General features: G+C 54.0%; 2 protein-coding genes across 2 annotated transcripts in view; both read right to left on the reverse strand.

Moving 5' to 3' along the window:
• The window catches only part of MYO1F (myosin IF), a 40,299-nt gene extending 29,115 nt beyond the window's left edge, over window positions 1–11,184 (reverse strand). The window contains exon 1 of the mRNA XM_006159939.2: window positions 11,032–11,184. Coding sequence (XP_006160001.1) covers window positions 11,032–11,034 — 3 coding nt within the window. The 5' untranslated portion in view covers window positions 11,035–11,184. The remainder of the gene's footprint in view (window positions 1–11,031) is intronic.
• Window positions 11,185–12,865: 1,681 nt separating this feature from the next.
• The window catches only part of ADAMTS10 (ADAM metallopeptidase with thrombospondin type 1 motif 10), a 23,826-nt gene continuing 10,197 nt past the window's right edge, over window positions 12,866–26,494 (reverse strand). Inside the window, exons 12-26 of the mRNA XM_006159940.3 lie at window positions 26,191–26,335; window positions 22,794–22,901; window positions 22,100–22,245; window positions 21,941–22,004; window positions 20,708–20,810; window positions 20,305–20,438; window positions 20,073–20,196; window positions 18,865–18,945; window positions 18,445–18,608; window positions 18,214–18,340; window positions 17,984–18,113; window positions 16,834–17,038; window positions 16,480–16,656; window positions 16,237–16,396; window positions 12,866–13,578 (exon numbers count right to left, since the gene is read on the reverse strand). Of these exons, the coding sequence (XP_006160002.1) occupies window positions 13,469–13,578; window positions 16,237–16,396; window positions 16,480–16,656; window positions 16,834–17,038; window positions 17,984–18,113; window positions 18,214–18,340; window positions 18,445–18,608; window positions 18,865–18,945; window positions 20,073–20,196; window positions 20,305–20,438; window positions 20,708–20,810; window positions 21,941–22,004; window positions 22,100–22,245; window positions 22,794–22,901; window positions 26,191–26,335 (1,978 nt within the window). The 3' untranslated portion in view covers window positions 12,866–13,468. The remainder of the gene's footprint in view (window positions 13,579–16,236; window positions 16,397–16,479; window positions 16,657–16,833; window positions 17,039–17,983; window positions 18,114–18,213; window positions 18,341–18,444; window positions 18,609–18,864; window positions 18,946–20,072; window positions 20,197–20,304; window positions 20,439–20,707; window positions 20,811–21,940; window positions 22,005–22,099; window positions 22,246–22,793; window positions 22,902–26,190; window positions 26,336–26,494) is intronic.

The raw sequence follows: 26,494 nt of genomic DNA on the forward strand, positions 1-26,494 counted from the left end.
TTTTTTTTTTCTTTCCTAAGCCACCAGGACCAGGATTTGAATTGCGGTTGGCTAAGTGAGAAGGTTCCCAGCTGACACCCGGAGAACTCCCTAAGCCAGCTTCCTTAACTACTAGGCCATGGGGCTGATCCTCCACTCACTTTCTTTTTAAAAAAAAAACAAGGTTTTAAAAAACATTTATTTATTTATTTATTTATTTATTTAATTCCATTTGTTATTGTTTTTTAATTTTACCAGAGAGAGACAGAGAGAAAGAGTAAGTGAGAAAGCAAGCTGCCAGGTCTAGGACTTGAACCGTGGTTAGTCATGTGGGAGTCCAGCACCTTAACCACCACGCCACCTGTTGGCCCCTCCATTAACTTTCTTAATCACTAGGTCATGGGACCAGCCTTCTACAAAATTCTTGAAGTCACTACATAAGTAATAGAGAATAATAAGGTACTTAGAGAGAGGGAGAGGGACCACATTCCCATAACTTTTTTAATTTAAAAAATAATTATTTAATTGTATTTATTATTATTATTTTAACTCACCAGAGGGAGACAGAGAGAGAGAGAGTGAGAGTGAGAGAGAGAGAGAGAGAGAGAGAGAGAGAGAGAGAGAGAGAGAGAGAGAGAGAGAGAGAGAGAGAGAGAGAGAAAGCAAGAAATAACCACCAGGTCAGGGACTTGAACCAAGGTCCACCATGTGGGAGTATGATGCTTCAACCACCATGCTACCTGCTGGACCCCTTATAACTTTTATTACAGTATATTGTTATGCTTGTTTTATTTTATGATTAGTTATTAATTTCTTACTGTGTTTAATTTGTATATTACACGTTATGATAGGTATATTTATATAGGCAAAAACATAGTATATACATTTTAAGGATTAAGAACCTGGAGACCAACAGCTGGCATTAGTAATGGCTATGTCGCTGGACTCCCATGTAGTCGACTGCTGTTTGAGTCCTGGACCCGGTGGCTTAAACTAACACTGGACGCATGTGCATGCGTGCCCAAAATCCCGAGAGGAGAAGGGAGGAGAAGGGATTGCGGCGTGGCCATCCCCCATGGGGGGTGATTTCTCGTTTTCTGTCTCTCTCTGTCTTTCTGGCGAGTGCATGCACCCTACATCAAGAATAAAAAAAAGAACTTGCTAAAGATTCAGGCATCCATGGGAGTTTTGGCTATCCCCCTGTTGTGGATAATGGGGAATGACAGTACTTTGTACCTTTTCATTTGTTTTTTTTGGGGGGTATGGTTGATAGCCACAGTATTTTCCAGGAATACGAGTGCATGTACAGTAACAGTTCAACATCAGGGAAGCTCTCGTCACTGAAGGTCAAGTTGCGGGTGGTATGGAGGCTGCTGACACCCTGCTCAGCATCCACCTGTGGGTGGGGCTCCGACCCTCATGGAGACACACCCCAGCGCAGGTGGGAGTGGCTGGTGGCTCCACTGGGTAGTTTGGGGGCCACTGGCCCAAGTGATGTGATATGTATTTTATCTTTATATATATATATATATATAAACATATATATATATAGAGTATGTAATATAATTATATAACATATAATATTTATGTATGGTATATAATTTAATATGTAGTATATATACTTTAAAATTTGCTACAAGGCATGTGAGCTCACTGCAAAGACAGAGAAAGTAAGAAAGCACCCTTTGGGGGACGGCCACACTGCAGTCCCTTCTCCATTTTTCTTGGATTTGGAGCAAGCACACACACACACACACACACACACCCAGCATGTTTTCCAAGTTGCCAAGTCTCGGACTCAAACCCTCATAGCTGGCCACGTGGGATCCAGGTGCCTGTTTTTTTCTTTTAAGAATTATTTATTTAATTGTATTTATTATGATGATTATCTTTATAAAATATTTTATTTATTTGTTTTTGATTTGACCAGGGAGGGACCGAGTGAGAGAGAGAAAGAGAGAAAGCAAGCTGCCAGGTCTGGGACTTGAACAGTGGTCGGCCATGTGGGAGTCCAGCGCCTCAACCATCACACCACCTGATAGCCCAAGTGATTTCATATTAGCAGATACATTTTATTATAAATACCTTTCCCCCCCTTCATTACAGGGGATCATATGATTTTTTTTTTAAACTTTATTTCAGGACCAGCAGGTGGCGTGGTTGGTGAGGTGCTGTACACTCCCAAATGGCTGACCCATGGTTCGAATCCTAGACCTGGTGGCTTGCTTTCTCACTTTCCTCTCTCTCTCTGTGTGTCAAATTAAATTAAATGAATGAATAAAATAAATAAATAAATAATCCTTAAAGGACCAGCAGCTGGCGTAATGGCTATGTCGCTGGACTCCCACGTGGTCAACTGCGGCTTGAGTCACGGACCCCGTGGCTTAAACTCGTGCCGGGCGCATATGCGTGCGTGCCCAAAATCCTGAGAGGTGATGGAGGAGAAGGGATTGTGGTGTGGCCATCCCCCCTGGGGGTGCTCTCTGTTTCATTTTCTCTTTTTCTGTCTCCCTGACTCTTTCCAGTAAGCACAGGCACCTTCTGGCAAAAGTTAACAAAACAAAAATCCCCAAAAGTCCGAGTTCAGCTTGGCTTCGTGTCCTGGTGGTCAAGGTCACTGTATCGCACATGGCTGACAGCACAGTTCAAATCCTGGCCCCAGCAGCCTTATTGGTTTATTTTTAATTTTTTTTTATTGTTAATAATATTTAATTGTATTTATTCATTCATTTATTTTCATTTGACGAGAAAGAGACACAGAGAGAGAAGGAGAGAGAGGGAAAGTGAGAAAGCAAACCACCAGGTTTGGGACTCACACAGTGGTCAGCCTTGTGGGAGTCCAGTGCTTTAACCACCCCACCACCTGCTGGTCCCCCCAAGCGGCTTTTTTTTTTTTTTTGGAGAGGTTTTCGCTATAGGGCGCGTGCGCTCGCCAGATAGAGACAGAGAGACAGAAAACGAGAAATCATCCCCCAGGGGGGATGGTCACGCCGCAATCCCTTCTCCTCCATTCTCCTCCATTCTCCTCTCGGGATCTTGGGCACGCACGCACACACGCCCGGCGTGAGTTTTAAGCCACCGGGTCGGGACACGAACCGCGGTCGACTACGTGGGAGTCCAGCGACATAGCCATTACGCTAACTGCTGGCCCCGCCCCCAAGTGGCTTTAAAACAGCACTCTGGGTGCATGTGTGTGAGTGCCCCACATCCTAAGACGGAACAATGGAGAAGGAATTGCGGGAACCAGCAGTTAGCGTAATGGCTATGTCGCTGGACTCCCACGTAGTCGATCGCAGTCCGTGTCCCGGGCCGGTGGCTTAAAACTCACGCCGGGCACGTGAGAAGGAATTGCAGCATAACCATGCCCCATGAGGGGGTGCTTTCTCCCCCCTTCCCATCTCTGGTGGGTGCACACACCCTCTGAGAAATTTAAAAAAAAAAAAAAAGTCCCAGATGACTGGAGACCAGGAGGCACCTCTGGAGGCCCTGGGTGACACCAGGGTCAGAGGTCAGACTGGGCAGCGCAGAGGTGGAGACAGAGTGGAAAGGGGCGGGTGTGCTTCCTGTTTTCACGGTGGGCAGACCAGGGCGTGTTTGTTGGTGAACAGAGAAGATGAAAATAGGATGAAGAGTGGGAGCCAAGTGGCCTGTTCTGGGGCCTGCTGGGGGCAGGAGGGAGGGTCTGCTCTTTCCTGAGCCGGTCCCAGTGGGGCGTTTCGGGGCTGGGGGGACCATAGCGTGAGGGAGAGAGGGCCAGGAAGTAGCCTCTGCGCAGAGCTGGGCGGGGCCTCGGATGGTAACCACGGAAACAGCGGCAACGCAAACACCCTACACACCCCGCCCGCCCTGACTCTGCACCAGCCTCATTTTTTTTTTTTCTTTTTCTTTCTTTTGGAGAGGTTTTCACTATAGGGCATCTATGCTCACCAGACAGACAGAGAGACAGAAAGCGAGAAATCACCCCCCAGGGGGGATGGTCACGCCGCAATCCCTTCTCCTCCATTCTCCTCTCGGGATCTTGGGCACACACGCACACGCGCCCGGCATGAGTTTAAGCCACCGGGTCTGGGACTCGAACCACAGTCGACTACGTGGGAGTCCAGCGACATAGCCATTACGCCAACTGCTGGTCCCAGAGGACTAAGTTCTCCATCCCGCCCTGCCCTTCCCCCTTCCCTTGCCCGCCTCAGTGGACTCTGCTGCTCCAGGCTCCTGCCATTTTTTCCCTCTCTATCCTGCCCTAGGCACTGCCCACCCCAAGACACTCCTAAAAAAAATCATGGGCAGGGCCAGGTGGTGGTGCAGTGGTTAAGAAAGTTGGATGCCACATGGCCAGCTGCGTGGTTCGAATCCTGGACCCGGCAGCTAGAAAAACACAACAGGTGCGTGTGCGTGCATGCCCCAAATCCCAAGAGAATGGAGGAGAAGGGACTGTGGCATGGCCTTTCTTCCCTGGGGTGCTTTATCTCTCTCTCTCTTGTCTCTCTCACCAGTGAACACATGCACCCTATGGCAAAAAAAAAAAAATCACATCACAGATGTTTGCATTGAAGAAAAAGAGGGTTTTGCTCAAGCAAATATAGGGTGTAAAGGGCAGTCAAGAATTTTGGCATGGGGGCCAGCAGGGGGCGTGGTGGTTAAGGGTGCTGGACTCCCCACATGGCCGCCCATGGTTCGAGTCTCGGACCTGGTCGCTTGCTTTCTCCCTTTCTCTCTCTTTCTCTCTGGTTAAATTAAAATAAATAAATAAAAACTAAATAAAATAATAATAATAAAAAAAAGAATTTTGGCGTGGCAGTTAGACAGTGGCATAAGTGAACCACATGGGGAGGCCGTGAGTTGGCATCCTGGGGCCCCACTGAGCACCATGGGTGCCCAGGTGCATGCCTGTGATCAGGGCTGGCAGAGACTGGAGGGGTAGAGCGTGGTGTCAAGATCCTATTGGGGGCCAGCAGGTGGCATGGTGGTTAAGGTGCTGGACTCCCGCATGGCCCACCATCGTTCAAGTCCTGGATCTGGTGGCTTGCTTTCTCACTTTCCCTCTCTCTCTGTCTCTCTCTGGTCAAATTAAAATAAACGAATAAATAAAATTAAATAATTCTTTAAACATTTCTTTTTTAAAAGGAATGTTGGCATGGCGTGGATTGGGTTCAAGGCCCGGCTTGGGAGTTGACCCGCCGTGTGAGTCTAGAAGGCCATTTCCCTTCTCCAAGAATCGGTTTTCCCAGCTATCACGTGGGTCCCCTAATGACAACCCCCTGGGAGTCACTGTGAGCACTAAAGAACCAAATGCAGAGGAAAGACGCCCCCGAGGTCCTTCAGGAAGTGGCGGCTGGTCAGTGTTGGAGACAGGGCCCAGGATACAGGAGCGGGTGGAGCGTGCTGAATGAATGAATGAGTGAATGAGTGAAGTCCCACTGGGGCTCTCGGGGGCATTGCTCTCTCTGTGGCCCCTCCGTCGTCTCCGTGGGCTGAGTCGAGCGTCTGTTCCTGCAGCTCTCCCTTGGGGTGGGGGGGTGCAGGGAAGAGCTTGTGGTCACAGATGACCACACCGAGAATGACTCAACGGCCTCTTGTGAAAGGCAGCCGGGGCCAGGAGGTGGCTGGGCTAGGGGGCGGGGGCCTCTCCCTGCCGCTCTTCAGAGAGGTCTCCCTGCCCCAAGGCAGAGGCCAGGGGTGAGGCAGGTGGGGGGCAGCTTTCCTGGTGCCAAAGGAGGGAGGGGCTGTTTGCGGTCAGGTTGGTCAGGGCGATGGCTCCGCGGGGCTGGGGCTTCTGAGCCCTGTAGCGAACACATTTCCTGAGCTCCTGCTGTGCACGGAGGGCAGTGGAGACCAGGCTTAGGTAGACTGAGCACAGCTCCTGCTCTTGGGGGAGCACTCAGTGTACCCCATGGGTCAAGCAAGTTGCCCAAGGGAGACCGTGTGGATCTAAGGAGAGGTCGAGGTATCACCGAGGGCTTCCTGCAGGAGGCAGCTCTTGCAACATGAACCTCTAGGGCAGAATCAGTGGTGGTGGCGGCGGCAGGAGCCATTGGCTGGGATGGCTTTGGGTGTGTGTGGGACTCTGGGATTCTAGTTTCTTTGGAATGGAGCATCCAGGCCCAAATAAGGCCAGAGGGATGTGCAGGGGCCGTGTCATGGGGTGGGCACCGTTGGGTATGTAGGGGTCAGTACTTATCCTTCAGAGTGGGGGTCTCTTAGCTCCTTGGAGGAGGCAGAGTGTGTGGTCAAGATGGTTGTTGACAGTGTGGCCTTGGGAGTCACCCAGTTAGAATCCTCTCCCGGCTGAGGTGAGCCTCCCTGCCGTAGTATCTCCATTTGGAAAACGAGGACACAGGGGACCCCAGACCTCACGGGGCTGCCGTGAAGATGCGCCGAGGCGAAGGTCATCAGGTGGCCTCCCGGGCCCCCATCGCCACCTGCAGCGGCCCAGAACCCAGGACCAGCAGGGAGGGTCGGAGGAGGGAGCTGTTGCAATTGGCCCCAGCGAACTGTCCCAGGTTCGATGAGCAAGAGCCCCAGAGTGGGGAGCAACGAAACAGCCACTTCCTTCCTTGCCGGAGTCCTGGGCTACAGTGCGGTTACCAGGAGGGGATGTGAAGCTACTGTGGCTGACGCTAGAGCCGGCTCTCACCTCCCGGGCCTGCCTCGGCCCCCAAGGGGTGCCCCTGGAGCCTGGGTCCTGCCCCCAGCTCAGTGAGGTTCTGGGGCCACACCCTGTATCGCTGGGTGCAAGCAACATTCTCGCCTCCAAAGACTCCCAGGGTCTCCTTCTCTCCGGGGAGCAGCGGGTCTGTGTGTGTTTCTGGCCCCACTGGGGGTTTTTTTTTTTTTTTTTTTTTTTTTTTTAAGAATGATTTTATTTATTTATTTTTCTTTCTTTCTTATTATTTTCACATTAATTTTGCCAGAGAAAGAGAGGAAGAGTGAGAAAGTAAGCCACCAGGTCTGGGACTTGAACTGTGGTTGGTCATGTGGGAATTCCAGCGCCTTAACCACCACGCCACCTGCTGGTCCCCATTGGAGGGTATCATGGAACACAAGGGGGCCCTTGTCTTTCTGAGCAATTTCCCATCACCATTGCCATCAACACCAACTCATAATAACCAACCGCCATCCATAAAACGAGGGTGTCTTTGAATATTTCATGGAAGATGTGGGATACGTACAACCATGCATGGGTTTCACTTTTTTCTTCCCCTTAGTTTTGCAGTAGGGCACATGCACTTGCCAGAGAGAGACAGAGATAGAGAGAGATAGAAAGAAAGTTAAAAATAAATCCCCAGGAAGGATAGCCATGCTGCAATCCCTCCTCCTCCATTCTCCTCTTGGAATTTTGGGCATGCATGCACACCTAGTAAATTTTCCCTCTCTCACTCTCTGTTTTAGAATTATTTACTTATTTAATTCCATTTATTATTATAATTACTATTATTATTTTAATTTGACCAGAGAGAGACAGAGAGAGAAAGGGAAAGCGAGAAAGCAAGCCACCAGGTCTTAGGACTTGAACCGAGATCGGCCATGTGGGAATCCAGTGCCTTAACCACCGTGCCACCTACTGGCCCCCATTTTTGCCAGATCCAGGACTTGAACCATTCTGTCAGCCATGTGGGATCCAGCCACCTTAACTTCCATGCCACCTGCTAGCCTACCTTCAAAATTTTTTGCACCAAAATAAGTTTGTGCTCTAATCCTGTTTTTTTTTTTTTTCCCCCATAAACTTTTTGAAGTCCCTCCCGCTCAAGACTGGCCACCAACAACCACATGCAATCCATTACCATTAGCAGCCCCATGGAGCACCCATCACCAAGTAAAACGACCTCTTGTCTAGTTGCTGGAGACTGCCGAGGGTCAGTCACTACCTTCTCAAACGTCCCCATGCAGAGGCTGGAGCCGGGGTACCCAACCTTGACTCACATGTTCATTGGGAAACAGAGCTGGGAGGGTTCAGTGGAGAAACCGTCCTTGCCTCTGTGTGGTCCTCACCTTTCATGTCGCATCAATTATAGATTTTTTTTTTTTGGAGAGGCTTTTTGGCGTGCACTCGCCAGAAAGGGAGAGAGAGACAGACAGACAGAAAGTGAGAAATCATCTCCCAGGGGGGATGGCCACGCCACAATCGCTTCTCCTCCATTCTCCTCTTGGGATCTTGGGCATGCATGCACACGTGCCCGGTGTGAGTTTAAGCCACTGGGTCTGGGATTCGAACCGCAGTCAACTATGTGGGAGTCCAGTGACATAGCCATTGCACCAACTGCTGGTCCCCAATTGCAGATTTTATTGATTCTTCCCAAGCGGTCACATTGGTGGTCTCCTCATGTTGTGTCTGTGCCTTCAAAACCACCACCGTGACCCTCACTTTGCTACCATCACCCACCAAGGACAGCCAATTGCTGTCTCCACGCACTCCCACCCCATGACGCCAAATAGCACTTGCTAATAACTGCAGTACCAGCACCACCAGCCAAAGTCAAACAGAAACAATGGCCAATTCCACCACTGACCTCCCCTAACAATTACCCACCCCACCATCACGAGCACCACCATCAACAACCACCAGCCTTTAACAACCACACACAACTGACTGCCATCAGCCACTCCATACAGCAGCAAGCATCAACCAGACCTGTTCAGAAACCAACAGTGAATCGCCACCAGCATTACTGACCATGGTCACTAGAAACCAGCATCGAACTACCCACAGCGCATGAACACTGCCAAGACCACTCAGCTGCAAGTGACAGCAACCACTGTCTGCTGTCAGTCCACTGGTCACCGAGCACCACCATTTCCAGCCAAAGATGGCCATCCACCAACAGCCAACATCAAACACCAGCTGTCACCAACCCACCCATGAGCTGTTGTTCCTGCCAACTTGCAACAGCCAACAGTGAGGACCATCACAACCAACGACACCAACAGCTCTCCCAAGAACTGTTACTTCCATCTTGGAACAACCAACAGCGATGACCATCACAACCAATGACACTGACAGCTCTCTCAAGAATTGTCATTCCTGCCAACTTGCAACAACCAACAGTGAGGACCACCACAACCAATGACACCAACAACTCTCCTGAGAACAGTTACTTCCTTCTTGCAACACACAACAGCAATGGCTATCACAACCAATGACACCAACTCTCCCAAGAACTGTTATTACTCCAACTTGCAACAACCAACAGCAATGACCACCACAACCAATGACACCAACAACTCTCCTGAGAACAGTTACTTCCTTCTTGCAACACACAACAGCAATGGCTATCACAACCAATGACACCAACTCTCCCAAGAACTGTTATTACTCCAACTTGCAACAACCAACAGCAATGACCACCACAACCAATGACACCAACAACTCTCCTGAGAACAGTTACTTCCTTCTTGCAACACACAACAGCAATGGCTATCACAACCAATGACACCAACTCTCCCAAGAACTGTTATTACTCCAACTTGCAACAACCAACAGCAATGACCACCACAACCAATGACACCAACAACTCTCCCAAGAACCGTTGCTACTTCCAACTTCCAACAACCAACAGCAATGGCTACTATGACAACCAATGACACCAACAACCAAACAGTGACTGACCAGAACAACAACTCCTCCATCATAACCTCCAACCCATCCCCCCTGGAAACTCCAGCCATGAAAGAGCATCACCCGCAGCGGTAGCTAGTGTGTAGGAAATGCATGTGATGTGCTCCTTAAGGACTTTGCAGACATTGTTCCATCGAATCCTCCAACCACCTTCCTGGCACCCATCACTCCTTCGGGAAGATTTCAGCACCCTCAGACGGTGGGATCAGCCTCAGAGATGCGCTTCATTTTTTTTCTTTTCCATTTTTTTTTTTTTAGCGTGTTTCTTCCCTCCCAGACCCGTCTGCCACATAGAGTGCTGACTAAGCATTTTGTACTACTTCCTTTCCTCTAAGTAGCAAAGCACTTCCTGTATTCTTTTGATCCCTTTCTGCCCATCTGAGTGCTTGGGTCTCCATGCCATGGCTGTATCTTAGGTTTCCCATCCCAAGCTCAGAGTTCCAGGCTGAAGGTTTGGTGGTAAATGACCCAGAGGGCTCCTTGACCAGGGATGCCCGGTTTATCCGTGGCTTTCTGAAAGGAGATATTCTCTCTCTGATGAATGCAATGTTTTGGTCCCATCTCCCTGTCTCCGCTCTGCTGAAATTGTCAAAACCCGATCGTTGTTCCAGCCATACGCCCTTGCCCTTCACTGACAGAATGACAAAAAATGAAAGCCGAAGTGGCCCGCAGTTGCACGAGCCTGTAGCAGCGACTCTTACGGCTGCACTCGGCTCTCTTCACTGTGCATGTTGTAACGCCTCCGTGTCTCGCCCTATCATCGTGACAGCCTCCCCAACCTTGTCACCATCACCAGACCTCAACCCCAGAGGGCAGAGATGCGTCTGGCTGTGGGATCCTAGCTGCTGTCCTCCCTAAGGGAGGTGGCATAGTGTCTCAGCATCCCCTCCCTCCGTGGCCACACCAGCCGCCACCCGCACAGGAGTGCCGTCATGACACCGTGCTCCTCAGGAGACACGGCGTCCCCTCCCAGCTCTGGACACAAGGCAGCTGGACCCACAGATGGAATGTGTCAACCAGAAGGCCCCCCGAAAAATAACTTCCAAATATGACATCCGTGGGGCCTGAGGCCAAGGGAGGGGAAGTGACTTGCGCAGGGAGATGCAGAGGGAGATGGGGAACTCGGCGGAGCCTGAAACGGGGCTCATCCTTCCGGAAAAGGGCGTATGTCTCTGACCCTCTGGACTCTCTTATCCCCTCTTCTGCGCCCCAGTTCCTGCCCCATCCTTGGTGTGCCATCACCTCCCTGGCATCCTCTCCACCACTGGTGGGAGCTTTGTCCCTGGTGAAGGATGCTGGGGGCCCCTGAGCCCCACCAAGGGCCCCTCAAAGGTGCTCCTTCCCCATCGTCCCACTTCCCGATGGTGCACTTCAGGCACCCCCCACCTTGGAGGGTGCCCCACCCACCCCTGCACTTCTAGGTTCCACCCTTGACTTACCATGGTGGGGGGTGGTGTCTGGGCTCCTGGGGGCCCCTGAATAGGTCGTAACGGGGTGCAGGCTCAGGGGGCTCTTGGGGGTGGCTCAGGCATGGCCCCACTCCTGCTCTTTCACCGGACTCCTGGCTTTAGTTCCTCTTACCACAGCCCCTCTCACTTCCTTTGGCGGGAGGGGCCGTGGCCACGGGGGAGGGAAGCTGGGCCCCTGGGGGCGGGGAGAGGGCTCTGGCAGTGGTGGGAGGGCTGGGGGAGCTGATTGGGGCACCGAGCCTGAAGGGGGAGGTCAGAGATGGATGGTCACCATGGCCCGGCCCCAGCAGGTCCCTTCCCCAGTTCCTCGGGAGACACCCGCTGCAGCCAATAGGACTCAGGTCCGTGGGTTTCGTGGCTGCTGCCTCTTCGGGGCCATCCCAGGACGGGTTTGGGCCGGGGAGTGAAGCGGCACTTCAGACGTGTCTACGTCCTGGGTGACCTGGTCTCCTTGTTTCCTTGTTGTTAAACAGGGACCAGGGACCTGGCACATGAGGGCCTGCTATACGCTGGCCCCTGTCTGGGTGCGAGTGCACCGAGAGACCACGTACGGGTCTCCTCCTGACACCTCCAGGTGACGGCTGAAACAGAACCAGAACCAGACACTGGGGAGCATGGCAGGACCCCGTGTCCGGACCTATCTCTGATCCCGCCCGAGGTCAGAGATGTCCCTGTACTCCAGGTGGCAAGAGCAGTGCCCCCTAGTGGCCACATCTGGGAAGGAGCCTGTCTCTCTTACTGCCACACTATTGTATTAATAGTTAAATGAAAAAAATAGTTTTTCTCTTCTTTTTTAAATTTTTTTTAAATTTTAATTTATTTTATTTTATTTTTATTTTATTTTTTTGCCATAAGGCATGTATGCTCACCACGAGACAGAGTCAGTGAGAAGGAAACTGAGAAATCACTCCCCAGGGGGATGGCCATGCTGCAATCCCTTCTCTTCTTGGGGTTTTGGACACACACTCACACCCGCCTGGCATGATTTTCGAGCTGTTGGGTCCAAGACTCGAACTGAGATCGGCCATGTGAGATCCAGCCCCTTAACTACTATGCCACCTGCTGGCCCTGAAAAAATTTCTTTTATTGCAAGAGGGCATGATGTCCCTAAAGACAGAGAGAGAGAGAGAGAGAGAGAGAGACAGACAGACAGACAGACAGAGAGTGCACACACCCCTCCCTGGGGACAGTCACGTTGCAATCCCTTCTCCATCCTGTTAGATCTGGGGCTCGCATGCACCCGTGCCCAGCATGATTTTCAAATCGCAGGGGCTGGAATGGATCAGTCACATAGGATCCAGTTAACGGGTCTAGCCGGGTCTACTGCTTGGAATTGCTTGGTACATGCAAATCTCAGCGACGTCTTCAGACTTTGAGTCACTTAGTGGGTGGGATTCCCATCTTGCGGGGGGAATCTGGGGAGGCTGCTGGGAGGAGGCTGTGCTCGTACCAAGCTGGAGTTAGCTGGTGCAGAGGGGCATGGAGGGGACACTTGGCCCAGGACACAGCCCAGGCAGAGCCCTGGAGATGGGAGACTGAGTGGGCCGGCTGAGGAGTTTCACGGAGGCGGGTGTAGCTGGAACATGTGGATGCACGGTGGCCAGGAGGGCGGGTCTCGAGTCACATGACAGCCTCAGGTGGAAGCTGTCATTTTGTTCTAAAATCACCCATTTTGGTCTGCATTGGTAAAAGCCTCCTTTGGGCTCTGGGGGGATGACCTGGGAGGGGCTGCTGTGGCTTCGGGAGCCTGGGAGGAGGGGGGATTTGACACACATGGACACACACCTGTTCAAACTCGGAAATCTACACAAGACAGAACTTTATTGACGTAGGGCTTCCTGGCAGGGGTGTGTGGGCCCCAGGGCAGGGTGTGTAGCACCATGATGGGGGTGGCCTAGTGTTGGGGTCCCCTTGGGGTAGGCCGGGCCGAGGTTGGGTTGAGCTTCCCCCTGGTCTGGTCAGGTGGAAGGTGTCAGGGAGGTGGTGCTACCCCCCTTCCCCCCATAGCAGACAGGTTCCCCCCAGCTCAGAGTGGAGGGCGGGACAGTGCTGGGGGGCAGGGCACCGGCAGACCCCCTCTGCACCCCCACTCTTCACAGTACATATTCCGATCAAAGCGGGGAGGAGCGTTGGCGACTCCTAGGGTGGACACGGGGTGGGGGGGCTATTCCCTCTCCAGGTCACCCGGGAGGGGGGTCTTATGATGTGAACTGGGAGAGGGGTTGAAGAGGGGCCCTGGGGGCTGCCAGCCCCTTTGCATCCCCAGCCAGAGGCCCTGCAGGGGTTCCCAATAAATAACTTCCGTTTCCACCCCACCCTTCACTCCTCGCTCCGGCCCCACCCCGAGCCCCCGCTGGCGGGACGCCTAGGCTGGTCCTCAGCTGTAGCTCCGGGTGCCGCGCGCCCCCTAGCAGCCCTGGCAGGTTTTGCAGCACATCTGGCGGAAGTAGGCTCGGCTGCAGAACTGAAATTTGAGCACCAGGGGGCAGTAGGCGACCTTGTTCACATCCTTGCATTCTGGGGGGTTGGGGGGTGGGAGAAGAGAGGCAGTCAGGTCTCCGCGCCCCTTCCTGCAGGGGTGCGTCTGGGGTCTGCCCACTGCTAGTCCCTGGGTAGCTTGACTACTCTGTGCCTCAGTTTCCTCAACTGTCAAAGGAGGCTTTGTCAAAGGAGACCCATGCCATTAGGGCTAGTTTGAGGCTTTAGAGAGAGAGTGCAGGGTCTGAGCCTGACTGAGACGCTTTTTTAAAAATTTGCCTGGGGCGAGCAGGTGGCGTGGTGGTTAGAGGCTCTGAACTCCCACATGGCCTACCACAGTTCGAGTCCCGGACCTGATGGCTTACTTTCTCACTTTCCCTCTATCTCTCATGTTCACTCTCTCGCTCTGTCCCTCTCTGGTCAAATTAAATAAATAAATAAATAGATAAATAAATAAATAAATAAATAAATAAAGCAAGCTAAATAAAATATATATTTTTTCCCGCCTGGGGCCAGCAGGTGGTGTGGTGGTTAAGGGTGCTGGGCTCCCACGTGGCCGACTGCGGTTTGAGTCCCAGATGTGGCGGCTTGCTTTCTCACTTTCCCTTTCTCTCTCTCAATGTCTGGTCAAATTAAAAACATAATAATAACAACAAATGGAAATAAATAATTCTTTAAAAAAAATGAAGTTTTTGCTATAGAGCACATGTGCTTACCAGAGGGAGACAGAGAGAGTAAGTGAGAAAGCACCCCAGGGGCTGGCCACGGCGCAATTCCTTCTCCGATCTCCTCACTTTTTGGGCATGTACACACACATTCCCAGAATGATTTTCAAGCTGCTGGGTCTGGGACTCGAACTACACAGCCAGGTGGGATCCAGCACTAATCTTGCCACCTGCTAGCCCCAAGGGACACATTTTAATGGAAAAAAAGATTCCCTTTCCAATGATCCTTTTGATACCCCTTTGGGACTGTCGTCCCCTCTCATTTCCCCTTTTAATAAAGTGAGGACCAGCCCAGCAGGTGGTGTGGTGGTTAAGGGTGCTGGGCTCCCACAGGGCTGATCACAGTTCAAGTCCCGGACCTGGTGATTTGTTTTCTCATCCCCCACCCCCGTCCCTCTCTGGTCCCATTAAAATAAATAAACAAATAAATAAAGTTCAAAAAAAAAATTCTAAAATAAATAAATAAGTAAATAAGTGAGGAACTTGACCCCAGCTGGGTCACTCATTTTCAGAGTATTTGTGTATTTTGTGATCACGGCATGCAACTGTTTACACCAAGACACACGAGCTTCCACTGAGTGGTCAGTGACGCAGGGCCAGGCCCCACGCTAATAAAGGTCATCGTGTGGGTTATTTTATCCCATTTCCCTCGTGCAGTACCCCCTCAAGGGAATATATGATCCCTCACTTGAAAGATGAGGAAATAGAAGTACAGAGAGGTGGCACTTTGCTTTCAGTACCCAGAAGCGTCTCTTCCTCTCTATCAAAAATAAGTGTCCTGGGGCTGGCAGGTGGAGTGGTGGGTAGGGTCGCTGGACTCCCACATGGCCAACCACGGATCAAGACCTGGATGTGGTGGCTTGCTTTTTCACTTTCCTCTCTCTCGCTCTGTCCCTCTCTGGTCAAATAAAATAAATAAATAAATAAATAAATAAATAAAGCTAAATATAAATAAATAAATAAAATAACAATAATGAAATTAAGATAAATAATTCTTTAAAAAGAAAAAAAGAATGATTAAACAGGCAGGAGGACTCCCACCTTGTTGGGGGCATCTGGGGAGGCTTCTGGGAGGAGGAAACATTTGTGCTGACGCTGAAGAATAAGTTGAAGTTAGCCAGGTGAAGAGGGGCATGGAGGGTACACCTAGCAGAGGACATAGTCCAGGCAAAGGTCTGGAGATGGGATGACTGAGTGGGGGGTGACTGGGGAACTTTAGGGAGGCCCGTGTGGCTGGCCCCCTAGGACAAAGAATGACTCACTCCCAAATGTCCATAAGGCCTGAGATGAAGAAGCTCATCATTCAAATAAAAAATCCTTAGGCACATAATGTACCAGTGGAGATGAATAGGGCAAAGGTCATGGAAGTGGCGGGGGAGGGGGGGACTGAATTTGAGCACCCAGGTCAGATGCCTTAAAAGCTCAGCACACAATGGCACTTAGTACATGTTTTCCACGATGGAGTGGTGATGAGTAGTGACCTATGGCCACATGAAGACAGAGGAAAGTATTCTAGTCATTTGGAAAAGCCATCGGCCAAGGGGCTGGCAGGTGGCATGGTGGTTAAGGGAGCTGGACTCCCACATGGCCCACTGTGGTTCGAGGACTAGACCTGGCGGTTAGTTTTCTCACTCACCCCCCCCTTTTTGTCCCTCTCTGGTCAAATTAAAATAAATAAATAAAAATTAATGGCCAGCAGGTAGCATGGTGGTTGGGGCACTGGATTCCCACATGGCTGACCACAGTTCGAATCCCAGACTTGATGGCTTGCTTTCTCACTTTCTCTTTCTCTCTCTCACTCTGTCCCTCTCTGGTCAAATTCAAATAAATAAATATACAAATAAGTAGAGTTAAATAAAAATAAATTTTAAAAAAATTTTAAAAATTCAATAAAATAGTGATTAAAAAAAAGACAAACTACTAGTCAACTCTTGTCCTCTGGCCAGGGCCCCCAGTGGCGTCGCGCACCTACCTTCAGAACCGTCCTCTGGGGGCGCGCTGTTACACTTGGCCTCACACTGTTGCGTGCTGGGTGGCCGCAGGACCTCGGAGCACTCTCGCGATGGCTGGCCGCTGTGGCCCGTGCAGCGCACGGATCGCTGCTGCTGCCCCACCCCGCACTGAGCCGAGCACTGTGGAGAAGCGCCGCTGAGCCAATGGCGAGCCGTGGCCCCTTCCCTTGCCCCTGCCCGTACTCGCTGGGCTCGCCCCCTACCTCGCCCCATTCGCTGGCCACCCAGCGGGCCGGGGGGCAGCGGCGTAAGTTGCAGCGCATGGTGACCGGAGGCTTGGCTGCAGGAGGGCAGTGTGCCGGGGGCAGGGTGGCGCGATGGTCGGCGCTTTTGCAGAGCACCACGCGGTGGCGCAGGCCCGGCCCGCAGCTGGGGGTGCACTGAAGTGGGAGGGGGCGTTTCATGCTCAACAGAGGGCAGGGTTATTGGCTAGGAGGGAGAAAAGGGAAGCTGCCCCCTAGGAGGGGTGCTCGTGACTGCAAAGAGGCACCTCAGCGGGCATCGGGCTCTGCACTGGCAGTTGGTTGGATGTGGGTGGAAAGGAAGGGGCGGCTGACCTCAGACCAGTCGAGGGCCGCCCATTCCGGAGGGCAGGAGGGGCCCTGGCAGGCTTCCAGTACTGGCGGGCGCGGCTGTGGGCAAGCGCTGTCGTCCAGTGCTTTTTCCTCGGCGGCCGACAGGCGGCGCTGGCACACCACGGAACGGCTGCGCACGCCGGCGTCGCAGGTGCGGCTGCAGCGGGACCAGTTCCCCACAACCCACCTGTGGGGCAGGGCAGGGAAGGGGCTGAGCGAGTGTGCAGGGCTAGGGCCCCAACCGGAGAGCTGTAGCACTGACCTACTCTCACCTTCCCCACCACCAGCGTCCTGCCCAAACCGGCACTGAGTCTGGGGGGCTATTGCCCAGCGGGGAGCACCCTCTAATCTTGGAGTACCATACTCGGCACTCAAACAGGAGTTATGAAGGTGTCTCACCCTAAGGGGACTGTTTGCTTGATTAAGAAACATCATCATTCTTTTTTTTTTTTTTTTTTTAGAAGTTTTTGCTATAAGGCTGCTTGCCAGAGAGACAGAGAGAGACAGAGAGACAGAAAGCGAGAAATAATTCCCAGGGGGATGGCCACATCGCAATCCCTTCTCCTCCATTCTCTCGGGATCTTGGGCATGCATGCAGGCGCACCTGGCTTGAGTTTAAGCCACCGGGTCCAGGACTCGAACCACAGTCGACTACATAGGAGTCCAGAGACATAGCTATTACGCTAACCGCTGGTCCCCTTTTTAAAAAATTTGCTATATGATGTGTATGCCAACTGCAGAGATAGAGAAAGGGAGAGAGAGAAAGCACCCCCTCCCCCCAGGGAGGATGACTACACCACAGTTCCTTCTCCTCCATTCTCTTTTTGGGATTTTGGGCACACACGCACATGTGCCTGGTGTGTTTTCAAGCTACTGGGTCCGGGACTTGAACTGCTCACTTGGTCATGTGGGACCCAACCGCCTTAACCACCATGCCACCAGCTGGCCCAGGAAACACGCCTCCACACCTGACCTCCACTTTGGGGACCACTCTGAACTAGACCCCCCCTACCTCCTGTAACACGACCCCTCCAGCCTCAGCCAGTGGTCACCCTGTCCCAGCACTGGCCTGCTCTCCACCCCTGGAGCACTCGCCCCACCCTGGGCACCCTTCCTTCCGGCGGGCACTCACTCCGGCGGGCAAGGCTCCGTATTGCAGGTGCGCTGCCTCTTGGGCAGCTTGCTGTGGGCACTGCAGTGGTGGGGGGCCACGGCCGAGCTGTCCAGCTGATTCCGGCATTCCACCGCCTGGACCTGGCTGCCTGGGGGAGGGCGGGGGGGCTCGCTGAGCTCCCGTGGCACAGGGACCCTCAGCCCTGGTGCCCAGCGCCCGCACCCTGCACCTCCCGCCCCCGGCCTCACCGCCGGCACATTGCGCTGAGCAGTTGGTCCAAGGTGCGTAGTGCCAGGAGAAGGGGGGCAGGGTGTCCCGGGCGATGGGTGCGTTGAAGCGGTAGCGGAGGGCAGGCAGCTCTGTTTGGGCCAGTACCTGGGGGTCGGGCAGGCAGGCCACCAATAGAGGGATCACAGGGCGTGTCCATCCCCAAAGGAGGCCAATCTTTTCCTGCACCGCTCCCCCAGCCCTGCTGTTACCATGACGACGAGAGACGCGTTAAGGGGTCCCAGGGCTTCTAGGCTCTGGCCTTGGTCTGGGCCCTGTCGTAGCTGGAAGGTGGTCCCGGCCAGGGGCAGGCGGTGCGGCTGCGGGGTTCCAGGAAGCCCCTCCAGCAGCAGGGACTCCTGGTCCGCCTTCAGGGCTGGGGGACAGAGTAGGAGTCAGGACCCCAGTCATAGTGAACCCCCTGGCCCCCATGTTTCATCCTTCCACTTTAAAAAAAAAATCATTTTATTTAACTTGATTCATTATTATTATTTTTAACATTTGACCAGATAGAAACAGAGAAAGAGAGACAGTGAGAAAGCAAGCAGCCAGGTTCGGGACTTGAACCACACGACTGTGGGAGTCCAGCGCCCTTAACCCCCTGCTGGCCCCGTCCTTCCACTTCTACTCACCCAGGTGGCTGAGGGAGAGGTTCAGGTCTTGGATGAAAATGTGCACGGAGCCTTTGGGGATCCAGACAACGTCCTCGTACCCTGGACAGAGCTCAGATGTCACCCGCCCGGCCTCTCCCCCATACTCCTGCCTCCCCCGTCCCTGGCCTGCGATAACAGCTAATTACTATGCTAAGTGTTTGCAGCTCCCGGTCCCCCGTGTGCCCTCTCCAGCCCCGTCAATACCTAGTGGATATCATCCCCCCAGATGACCAGATCCAGGCGCAGAGAAGCAACTCCCCCAGGTTTCATAGCTGCGATGTGGCTGGCCTGGGATTCGAACCCAAATTTCCTGCCTGTCTAACCACCGGAATGATCTGATCCAACAGTTCAGATCCCTACAGAGGGGAGTGGCATCACCGAGGCTCTGAGCCACATGAGGACAAGGGTCAGAGTTGGGTGTGCAGGGGGTTCCACTGCGGGTGGGTCTTAGGCTCCTGTGAACCCTCCTCCCTGCCCACCCGTGCCCACCAAGAATTCTGGTTTCTCTGGTGGGACCTCCATAGTATTCCAGGGCTGGGTCCCCTAAGCTCCACTTTCACCCTGGGACAGATTTCTGTACTCCTTCCAGGTCACTCTCCAGCCCACAGGGTGGGGGGTCAGTTCTGTGGAACCTGGGGGTCAAGGTCAGGTATCCCTAAGCCTAGCCCCCCCCCATCTTCAACTCTTTCCTGGCTCTTGGTCGTCACCCCATCAGATGGCACTCCCATGTCCCCTGAGCTCCTCAACCTCCTTATGTCTCAGCTCAACACCTTCTTGTTCTTCCAGATGTTTCCTGAGCACACCCCCTCTATCCCACATCTTCAGCCCAGGTGGGTGCTTTCTCCATCCTCCGACCATCCCTCTTCTGGTCAGTTTCTTCCCACTCGTCCAGACAGCCCCCAGCCCCTCTGGCTCACAGACCATGGAGAGTGGGCCCCACTCCCTCCCGGTCTGGCATGAGTCCCCCTGGGTGACGAGGGGACTGCCACGACCAAGGTTTTCACCCCAGAGCTCAAGCCAGTCTCTTAAGACCCTTCCATTGAACTACTATCGCCAGGACTTTTGGGGGTCCCTGACACCCCGCTAGGTCTGGGGGTTGTGTGGAGTTCCTAATCCTGGCCACTGCGGTGGGACCAGCCATGCCCCTGCCCCTGCGACGGTGCAGGAGGGAAGCTGGGCTCTCTCACCCGCCCCAGGCGAGGCTGGGCTGAAGACCCCCTCAATGGTCTCGCAGGCACTGCCGTCGCCCCCGCACACTCGACATTTGTCCTCCCGCAGGTCGGAGCCCAGGACCCGGTCGCAGCCCACGTGCTGCAGGGAGAGGGGAAGGGGTGGTGGGGGTGGCGGAGGGCGGGTGGGAGGTCAGCGAGGTGCCCGCGACCCCCACGTCCTCGCCTGCTCCCTGGGAGACCCCTCCACCTTGCACTCGCCGCTGACGCAGATGTCCACGGTGTCTGGGCGGCAGGGCGTCCCGTCCACCACGGCCGCCGCCCTCTCCGTGTAGAAGTTGAAGCCTTCTGCCAGACACGTGAGCGAGCAGGCCTTCACGCCCCCTGGGGGGCACGGCCCCATCAGACCTCCGCCAGGCCACTCCGGGACTCTCTGCCTGCTTCCTGGGGGAGGGGAGGCCCGGAGGGACAGACCCCAGACCTAATAGGACTGACCAGTGAGGGGAGGTAGTTCCTGGCAGGGCACGGGTTAACCACATCCGGGCACTCTGGCTCCTGGGGTAAGCAGAGGACTCAGGGCGACCCCATGAGGTTGTATCCATCCACCTGCAGCCAGACTCTCCCAGGACCGTCCTCCGGGGCGCCCCACTCACCTCCTCGGTACGTCTTCCACGTGTAGAATTTCCCACGGAAGGGAACACTGTCAAATTCAGAGCACTGCATTTCTCTGAAGTCCTGGGACCCGGGGGGACAGTCCTGGGGGTGCCAGAAGACAGGGAGTGCGGCTGGGTGTTGGGGGCAGCTAGGGCAGAGGATGACGCTCAGAGCAGGTTGGGCTGGAGGAGTGAGGCTGACTGCTGGGAAGTCGACGTGGAGGCCAGGGTGGACTACGTGAGACAGGAAGGTGACCTGAACTGGCATCTGAGATGGGACTAGGTGATTCCTTTGAGGTTAGGGCCCAGAAGGGGATGGTGCCTGGGTTTCTGGTCTCAGGCCTGGAAAGGAGCAGGGTTTGGAGAAGATACCGAGGTTTGCACGAGCGTGCGGGTGGCATGCTGGTACCTTGGAGAAGGGGCCTCCTCCAGGACCCAGGCTGGGGAGGGCTGCTCACCCCAGGGCTCTCTGGGCCCTCTGGACACCACCTCCTCCAGTAAGGCCTTTGCTTACTGACTACACCAGGATCTAGCCCTGGGAGCCTGTATATACATATATATTGTTTTCTTTTTAAAGAGACTTTTGCTATAGGGTACATGCACTTGCCAGAGAGAGACAGAGACAGAAAGTGAGAAAGCCCTTCAGGGGGGATGGCCATGCCACAGTCCCTTCTCCATTCTCCTCTCGGGATCCTGGACACGCTGCATGCACACCCACCCAGCAAGAGCCCCAGTCCAGGACTCGAATGGCGGTCGACTATGTGGGAGTCCAGTGACATAACCACTATGCCACCTGCTGCTCCTAGGAGCCCTGATAGTTAAGGGATAGCAGAGAAGACCCAGAGAGAACCTGCCATGGGGACAGGGGCAAGCTGGGGACAAAAATGTGGCCCCTGGGTTTGGCGGGTCAGGGGCTGTTGTCGGGGATGTCAGAGGGCAAGGGCGGGCTCTTTGGGTGACGTTCGACTACAGCAGAGAGAATTATGGGGCAAGGAATAGTTTCGAGGTGGAAGACTGACTAACTGAAAGAGTGAAGATCAGGGAGAGGGAGAATGGGAGGTTGGGTGGTGGGTGGGCAGGGAACTGGGCTCTGGGCAGGGGGTGGGAGGGAGAGAGCAGGTAAGGGAGGTGACCACTGCCAGGCCCTGAGGACTTGGTAGGCAGCTACCCTCCCGCCACCTGCTCAGTCAGTCATGGGAGAAGGTGCCGAATCCGGGGTCTTGGGGGACTCACGTCCGTGTTACAGGAACGGTGTCGCCGTCTTTCGCCCAGGCAGTACTTCCCCCCGATCGTTGGCCTGCAAGGGGTGGGGACACAAGGGACAGATGGCCAAGGGGCTACTGGAAAAGGAAATTGCCCAGGTTTCCAGGGAGGGGGGTCCCGAGGGCTGACCTGGGGCTGTCGCAGTGACGGCTGGAAGAGGACACACCGCCCCCGCACGTCCGGCTGCAGTCGCCCCACGGGGACCAGGGGCCCCAGGCTCCATCCACGCCTTCTGGCCGCGACCCAAAGGGAACACAGACCCGCTTGTAGCACCACTGGGTGGGGGTGAGAGGAGGAGGGTAGGGGTGAGTCTGGCGTGGGATCGATGTCCCCGTATCCGTCTTTCCAACGCGTAGCTGAAAGTCATAACCCCTCTGGGAAGGGCACAAAATCAGGTAGCACAGGGGCGTGGTGGGGACCAGACACTGCTTAAACAAGACACGTGGCCTCAGCATGGGCCAGCCACCAACAGGGGTCTAGGTGGCACAAGGACAGGGTTGCAGGGCGTGGCATGAAACTGTGGGGGCGTGGCCTCAAGCCAGGGGTGGAACACGGGGGCGGAGCCAGCGAGCACAAATCAGGCGTGCAGGGCGTGGCATGAGGCAGTGGGGCGTGGCCTCAATACAGGGGTGGAGCACAGGGGCGGAGCCAGCTAGCACAAAGACAGGCGTGCAGGGTGTGGCCCGAGGCAGTGGGGATGTGGCCTTAGGCCACGGGAGAAACACAAGGGGCGAGGCCTACTGCAGTGGGCGTGGTTTCCGGGAAAGTGTTAGCAGGTGGGCGTGGCCTAAGGCTCGAGGGGCGTGGCCCCGGCGGCGCTCACCCCCTTGTCGATGGTGTGCGTCTGGCACAGCGTGCCCTCGGCGGCCGGGATGCTGTTCGTGATGCAGCGATTGCTCTTGCTCAGACACCACAGCTCGCGGCAGACCTCCTGCGGGCCGAGGCGCCCTCTCAGGCTCGCCCCTCCTCCCTCCTCCCTCAGGCAGCCCGCCCGGCTTGGAGCAGGGCCCCAGCGCTCCTTTCCTGGGTCTCAACGAGTCTTCTTGGATTCCCTTGGGGGACATGGTCTGGGGACATCGGTGCCAATAAGCTGAATTTATGAACACTTAGGTGCGTCATGAACTCCTTCAGGTATCGTCCCCATTTTACTGGGAAAAAGCCGAGGCTCAGATGGGTAGTCACTTGTTAGAGGTCACACAGCTTTTACGGAGCAGCCTGGAGTGTAACCCAGTTTTTTTTTTTTTTTTTTTAAGAATTATTTAATTTCATTTATTATTATTTAAAAAAATTTAACCAGAGAGCGACAGAGAGGGAAAGTGAGAAAGCAAGCTGCCAGGTCTGGGCCTCAAACTGTGGTCAGCCATGGGGGAGTCCAGTGGCCCAACCGCTACACCACTGCTGACCCCTTCTTGTTATTTTTTAATTTGACTAGAAACAGAGAAAGGGAACGTGAGAAAGCAAGCCACCAGGTCCAGGATTTGAACCACTGTTGGTCATTTGGAAATCTAGAGCCTTAACTACCATGCCAAGTAGTGCCCCCCTTTTGTTAAACTTGGCAGGGGCACATGCATTGGTCCCAGAGCGAAGAAGCATGCATCCTTCTAATCTTTTCTTCCTCCATTTCTCTCTCCTTCTGGGATTTTGGGTACGCACGCACATGTGCCTGGCTTTTTAATTTTTAAAATTTGAATAATTATCTTTTAATTTGACTGGAGAGAGAGAGAGAGAGAGAAAGAAAGCAAAGGAAAGTGAGAGAGCAAGCCACCAGGTCTGGGACTTGAACTGTGGTCAGCCATGTGGGAGTCCTGCACCTTAACCACCATGCCACCTGCTGGCCCCTCACCTGGCATTGTTTTTCAAGCCAGCCAGGGTTTGAACTGCGGTCAGTCATATGAGATCTGGCTCCCGTAACCACCAGGCCATGGCCTAGCCCAAACCTGTATCTTAAATGCAGGGTCTGTACTGTAATGCGTTTCATGGTTCAGCCCCTTGCACCTTCTAAATTTAGGGATGGGCAAAGCAGCCGGAGGAGCACAGCAGTTTTGAGAAATCAAGTTTGGTGGTTCTTTGTTCTCCAAAAGCAGAGCAGCCTCCAGTGCTTTTTGGAGTTTTTTTTTTTTTTTTTCCTTTCCCTATAGGTGGCGTGCGCTCCCCGCCCCGAAAGGTGCGCTCGCCAGCCAGACAGAGAGACAGAAAGCGAGAAATCACCCCCCAGGGGGGATGGCCACACCACAATCCCTTCTCCTCCATTCTCCTTGGGCCCAGCGTGAGTTTGAAGCCACCGGGTCCAGGATGCGAACCGCGGTCGACAACGTGGGAGTCCAGCGACATAGCCATTACGCTAACTGCTGGTCCCAGCCTCCAGTGCTTTTAAACACTGGGGGTTGTGAGTTTGGGAGGAGAGGTTAGTTTGGGTTGATGCGGAGTGTGGCTCTGCTCTCCCCAGTGAAAAATCAGCTCTGCCTTTTCCCCTTCTGAATCCTGCTTGGACTGGCCCAGGCCCTGGCAGCAAGTCCAGTCCATGGCAGGAAGCCAGACCAGCCCTAGAGAGTCACTGTGACCTTGTCCGTCCAGGCTAATATCCCTCCAGAAGCCCCACTGGTTTCAGGTATGGCCATGCCTTGACCCTCTGGCACCTCCCATGGTCTTCCAAGAAGCAGCGATCCTCCTGTTCCCGCTTCATAATCAGGTGTAATCCCCTCATCGAACATAACCCTTCCATGTTTTGAAGATTCAAAATTAAACTGACCAATGGCTGCAAAAAGGAATACTTCCTAGGTCAGCTGGAGAGAGACCTGCATAGGCCTACGTTTAGAGGCCTACGTGACCCCTCGAGCCTCCTCCAGAGATAGCTTCCTCTGTCCCCTCACCGAGGACACTTCTCAGCTAGAAACTCAGCCTGGTCTTCTGGTTTCACTCGGCTTTTAAAATATCACATCGGTCTAGTCCTGGACCTGGTGGCTTAAACTCATGCTGGGCGTGCGTCTGTGCGTGCCCAAGATCCCGAGAGGAGAATGGAGGAGAAGGGATTGCGGCATGGCCATCCCCCCCAGGGGGTGATTTCTTCCTTTCTGTCTCTCTGTCTTTTTCTGTCTTTCTGGTGAGTGCACGCGCCCTATAGCAAAAACAAACAAACAAACAAACAAAAAAAAAAACAAAAACAAACTCTCCAAAAAACAAAAAAACAAACAAAAAAAACTCTCCAAAAAACAAACAAACAAAAAACCCTAGCAACATGGTGTTAGCTTGAACATGGGCATGCAAACTCCTATTCCTTGAGTCTTGAGGAGATGGGGGACTGGGCCTGGGCTCGGGTCCTTTGGGTGGCAGCTATGGCGTGTGTTTAGGGACTCAAGGGAGGTGGGTAGGGGAGGGACAGATCCTGGCGGAGGCAGAAAGTGAGCAGGTCTTTAGCATCTTTTTTTTTTGGAGAGGTTTTTGCTATAGGGTACGTGTGCTCACCAGAAAGACAGAGAGACAGACAATGAGAAATCACCCCCCGGGGGGAAGGCAACGCCACAATTCCTTCTCCTCCATTCTCCTGGCGGGATCTTGGGCACGCAGGCACACGTGCCTGGCGTGAGTTTAAGCCACCGGGTCCAGGACGCAAACCGCAGTCGACTACATAGGAGTCCCGCGACATAGCCATTATGCCAACTGCTGGTCCTGGTCTTTAGCATTTTGTGGGGACCTGGGAGTGGAACGTCCCGGCTTGCTTCTTTATGGACTGGGACTTGGGGAGTCTGAACCTTGGGACAGAGAGCAGTTCAGAAGGCTCAGAATCCGTCCAGCCAAGGACAGGCAGGGGAGTCTAGAGGAAACGGGGCAGGGTGAAGACAGGACGTCCCAGTTCTTTGCCAAGTAGAGAAGATAGCTTCTTACTGGGGAAACTATTTTCACCAAGTCTGGACCTTTAGTTAAAAAATGCTCAGTAGACGGTCTTAGGACATTGGTCTGGCTGCAGCCCATAGGTGGCCTCGTGTCCCAAAGAAGCCCCCTTGGACCAGCCCTCAAATCAGGAGTCCAGAGATGCAGGAGGTGCCTTCCATTCTGACTGCTTGGGACGTCTGTACCTTTCACATTCCTCTCTCTTCCCAGCTCCCCACGGGGGCTCGCTTCACCCCTCATGCCGGCGCTCTCGCCCGCACTGCCCGGGTGGGTGCCCCGGCGGAGACCCCACCCCTCCCTCCCAGGAAGGAAAGCAGGAAGGCTCTCTCTACCCCGTATTTACACTGACGCGATTTGACTCCATGCTGGAATCGACACTGTTCGTCGGCGTCGTAGGCCTGGCCGGGCGCCACCGTCGGGTACACGAAGTCCTGCCGGGGGGGCCGGTTGTTCAGACAGAGCCCCAGACCCGAGCTGTGCGGAGACAAAAGCAGCGGTCAGGTCAGGGGGCTGCAGACGGGGACCCCAGGTGGGTGGTGTGGGTGCGGGTGGCGGCCCCCATGTCTAGAGCCCCCAACCCCTCGCGACACGTGATCCCTGAGCGGGACGGGAGGGGACATCCTCACTACAGAAAGC

The sequence above is a fragment of the Tupaia chinensis genome, unplaced genomic scaffold (assembly GCF_000334495.1).
Source record: "Tupaia chinensis unplaced genomic scaffold, TupChi_1.0 Scaffold000668_1, whole genome shotgun sequence".
NCBI classification, from domain to species: domain Eukaryota; kingdom Metazoa; phylum Chordata; class Mammalia; order Scandentia; family Tupaiidae; genus Tupaia; species Tupaia belangeri.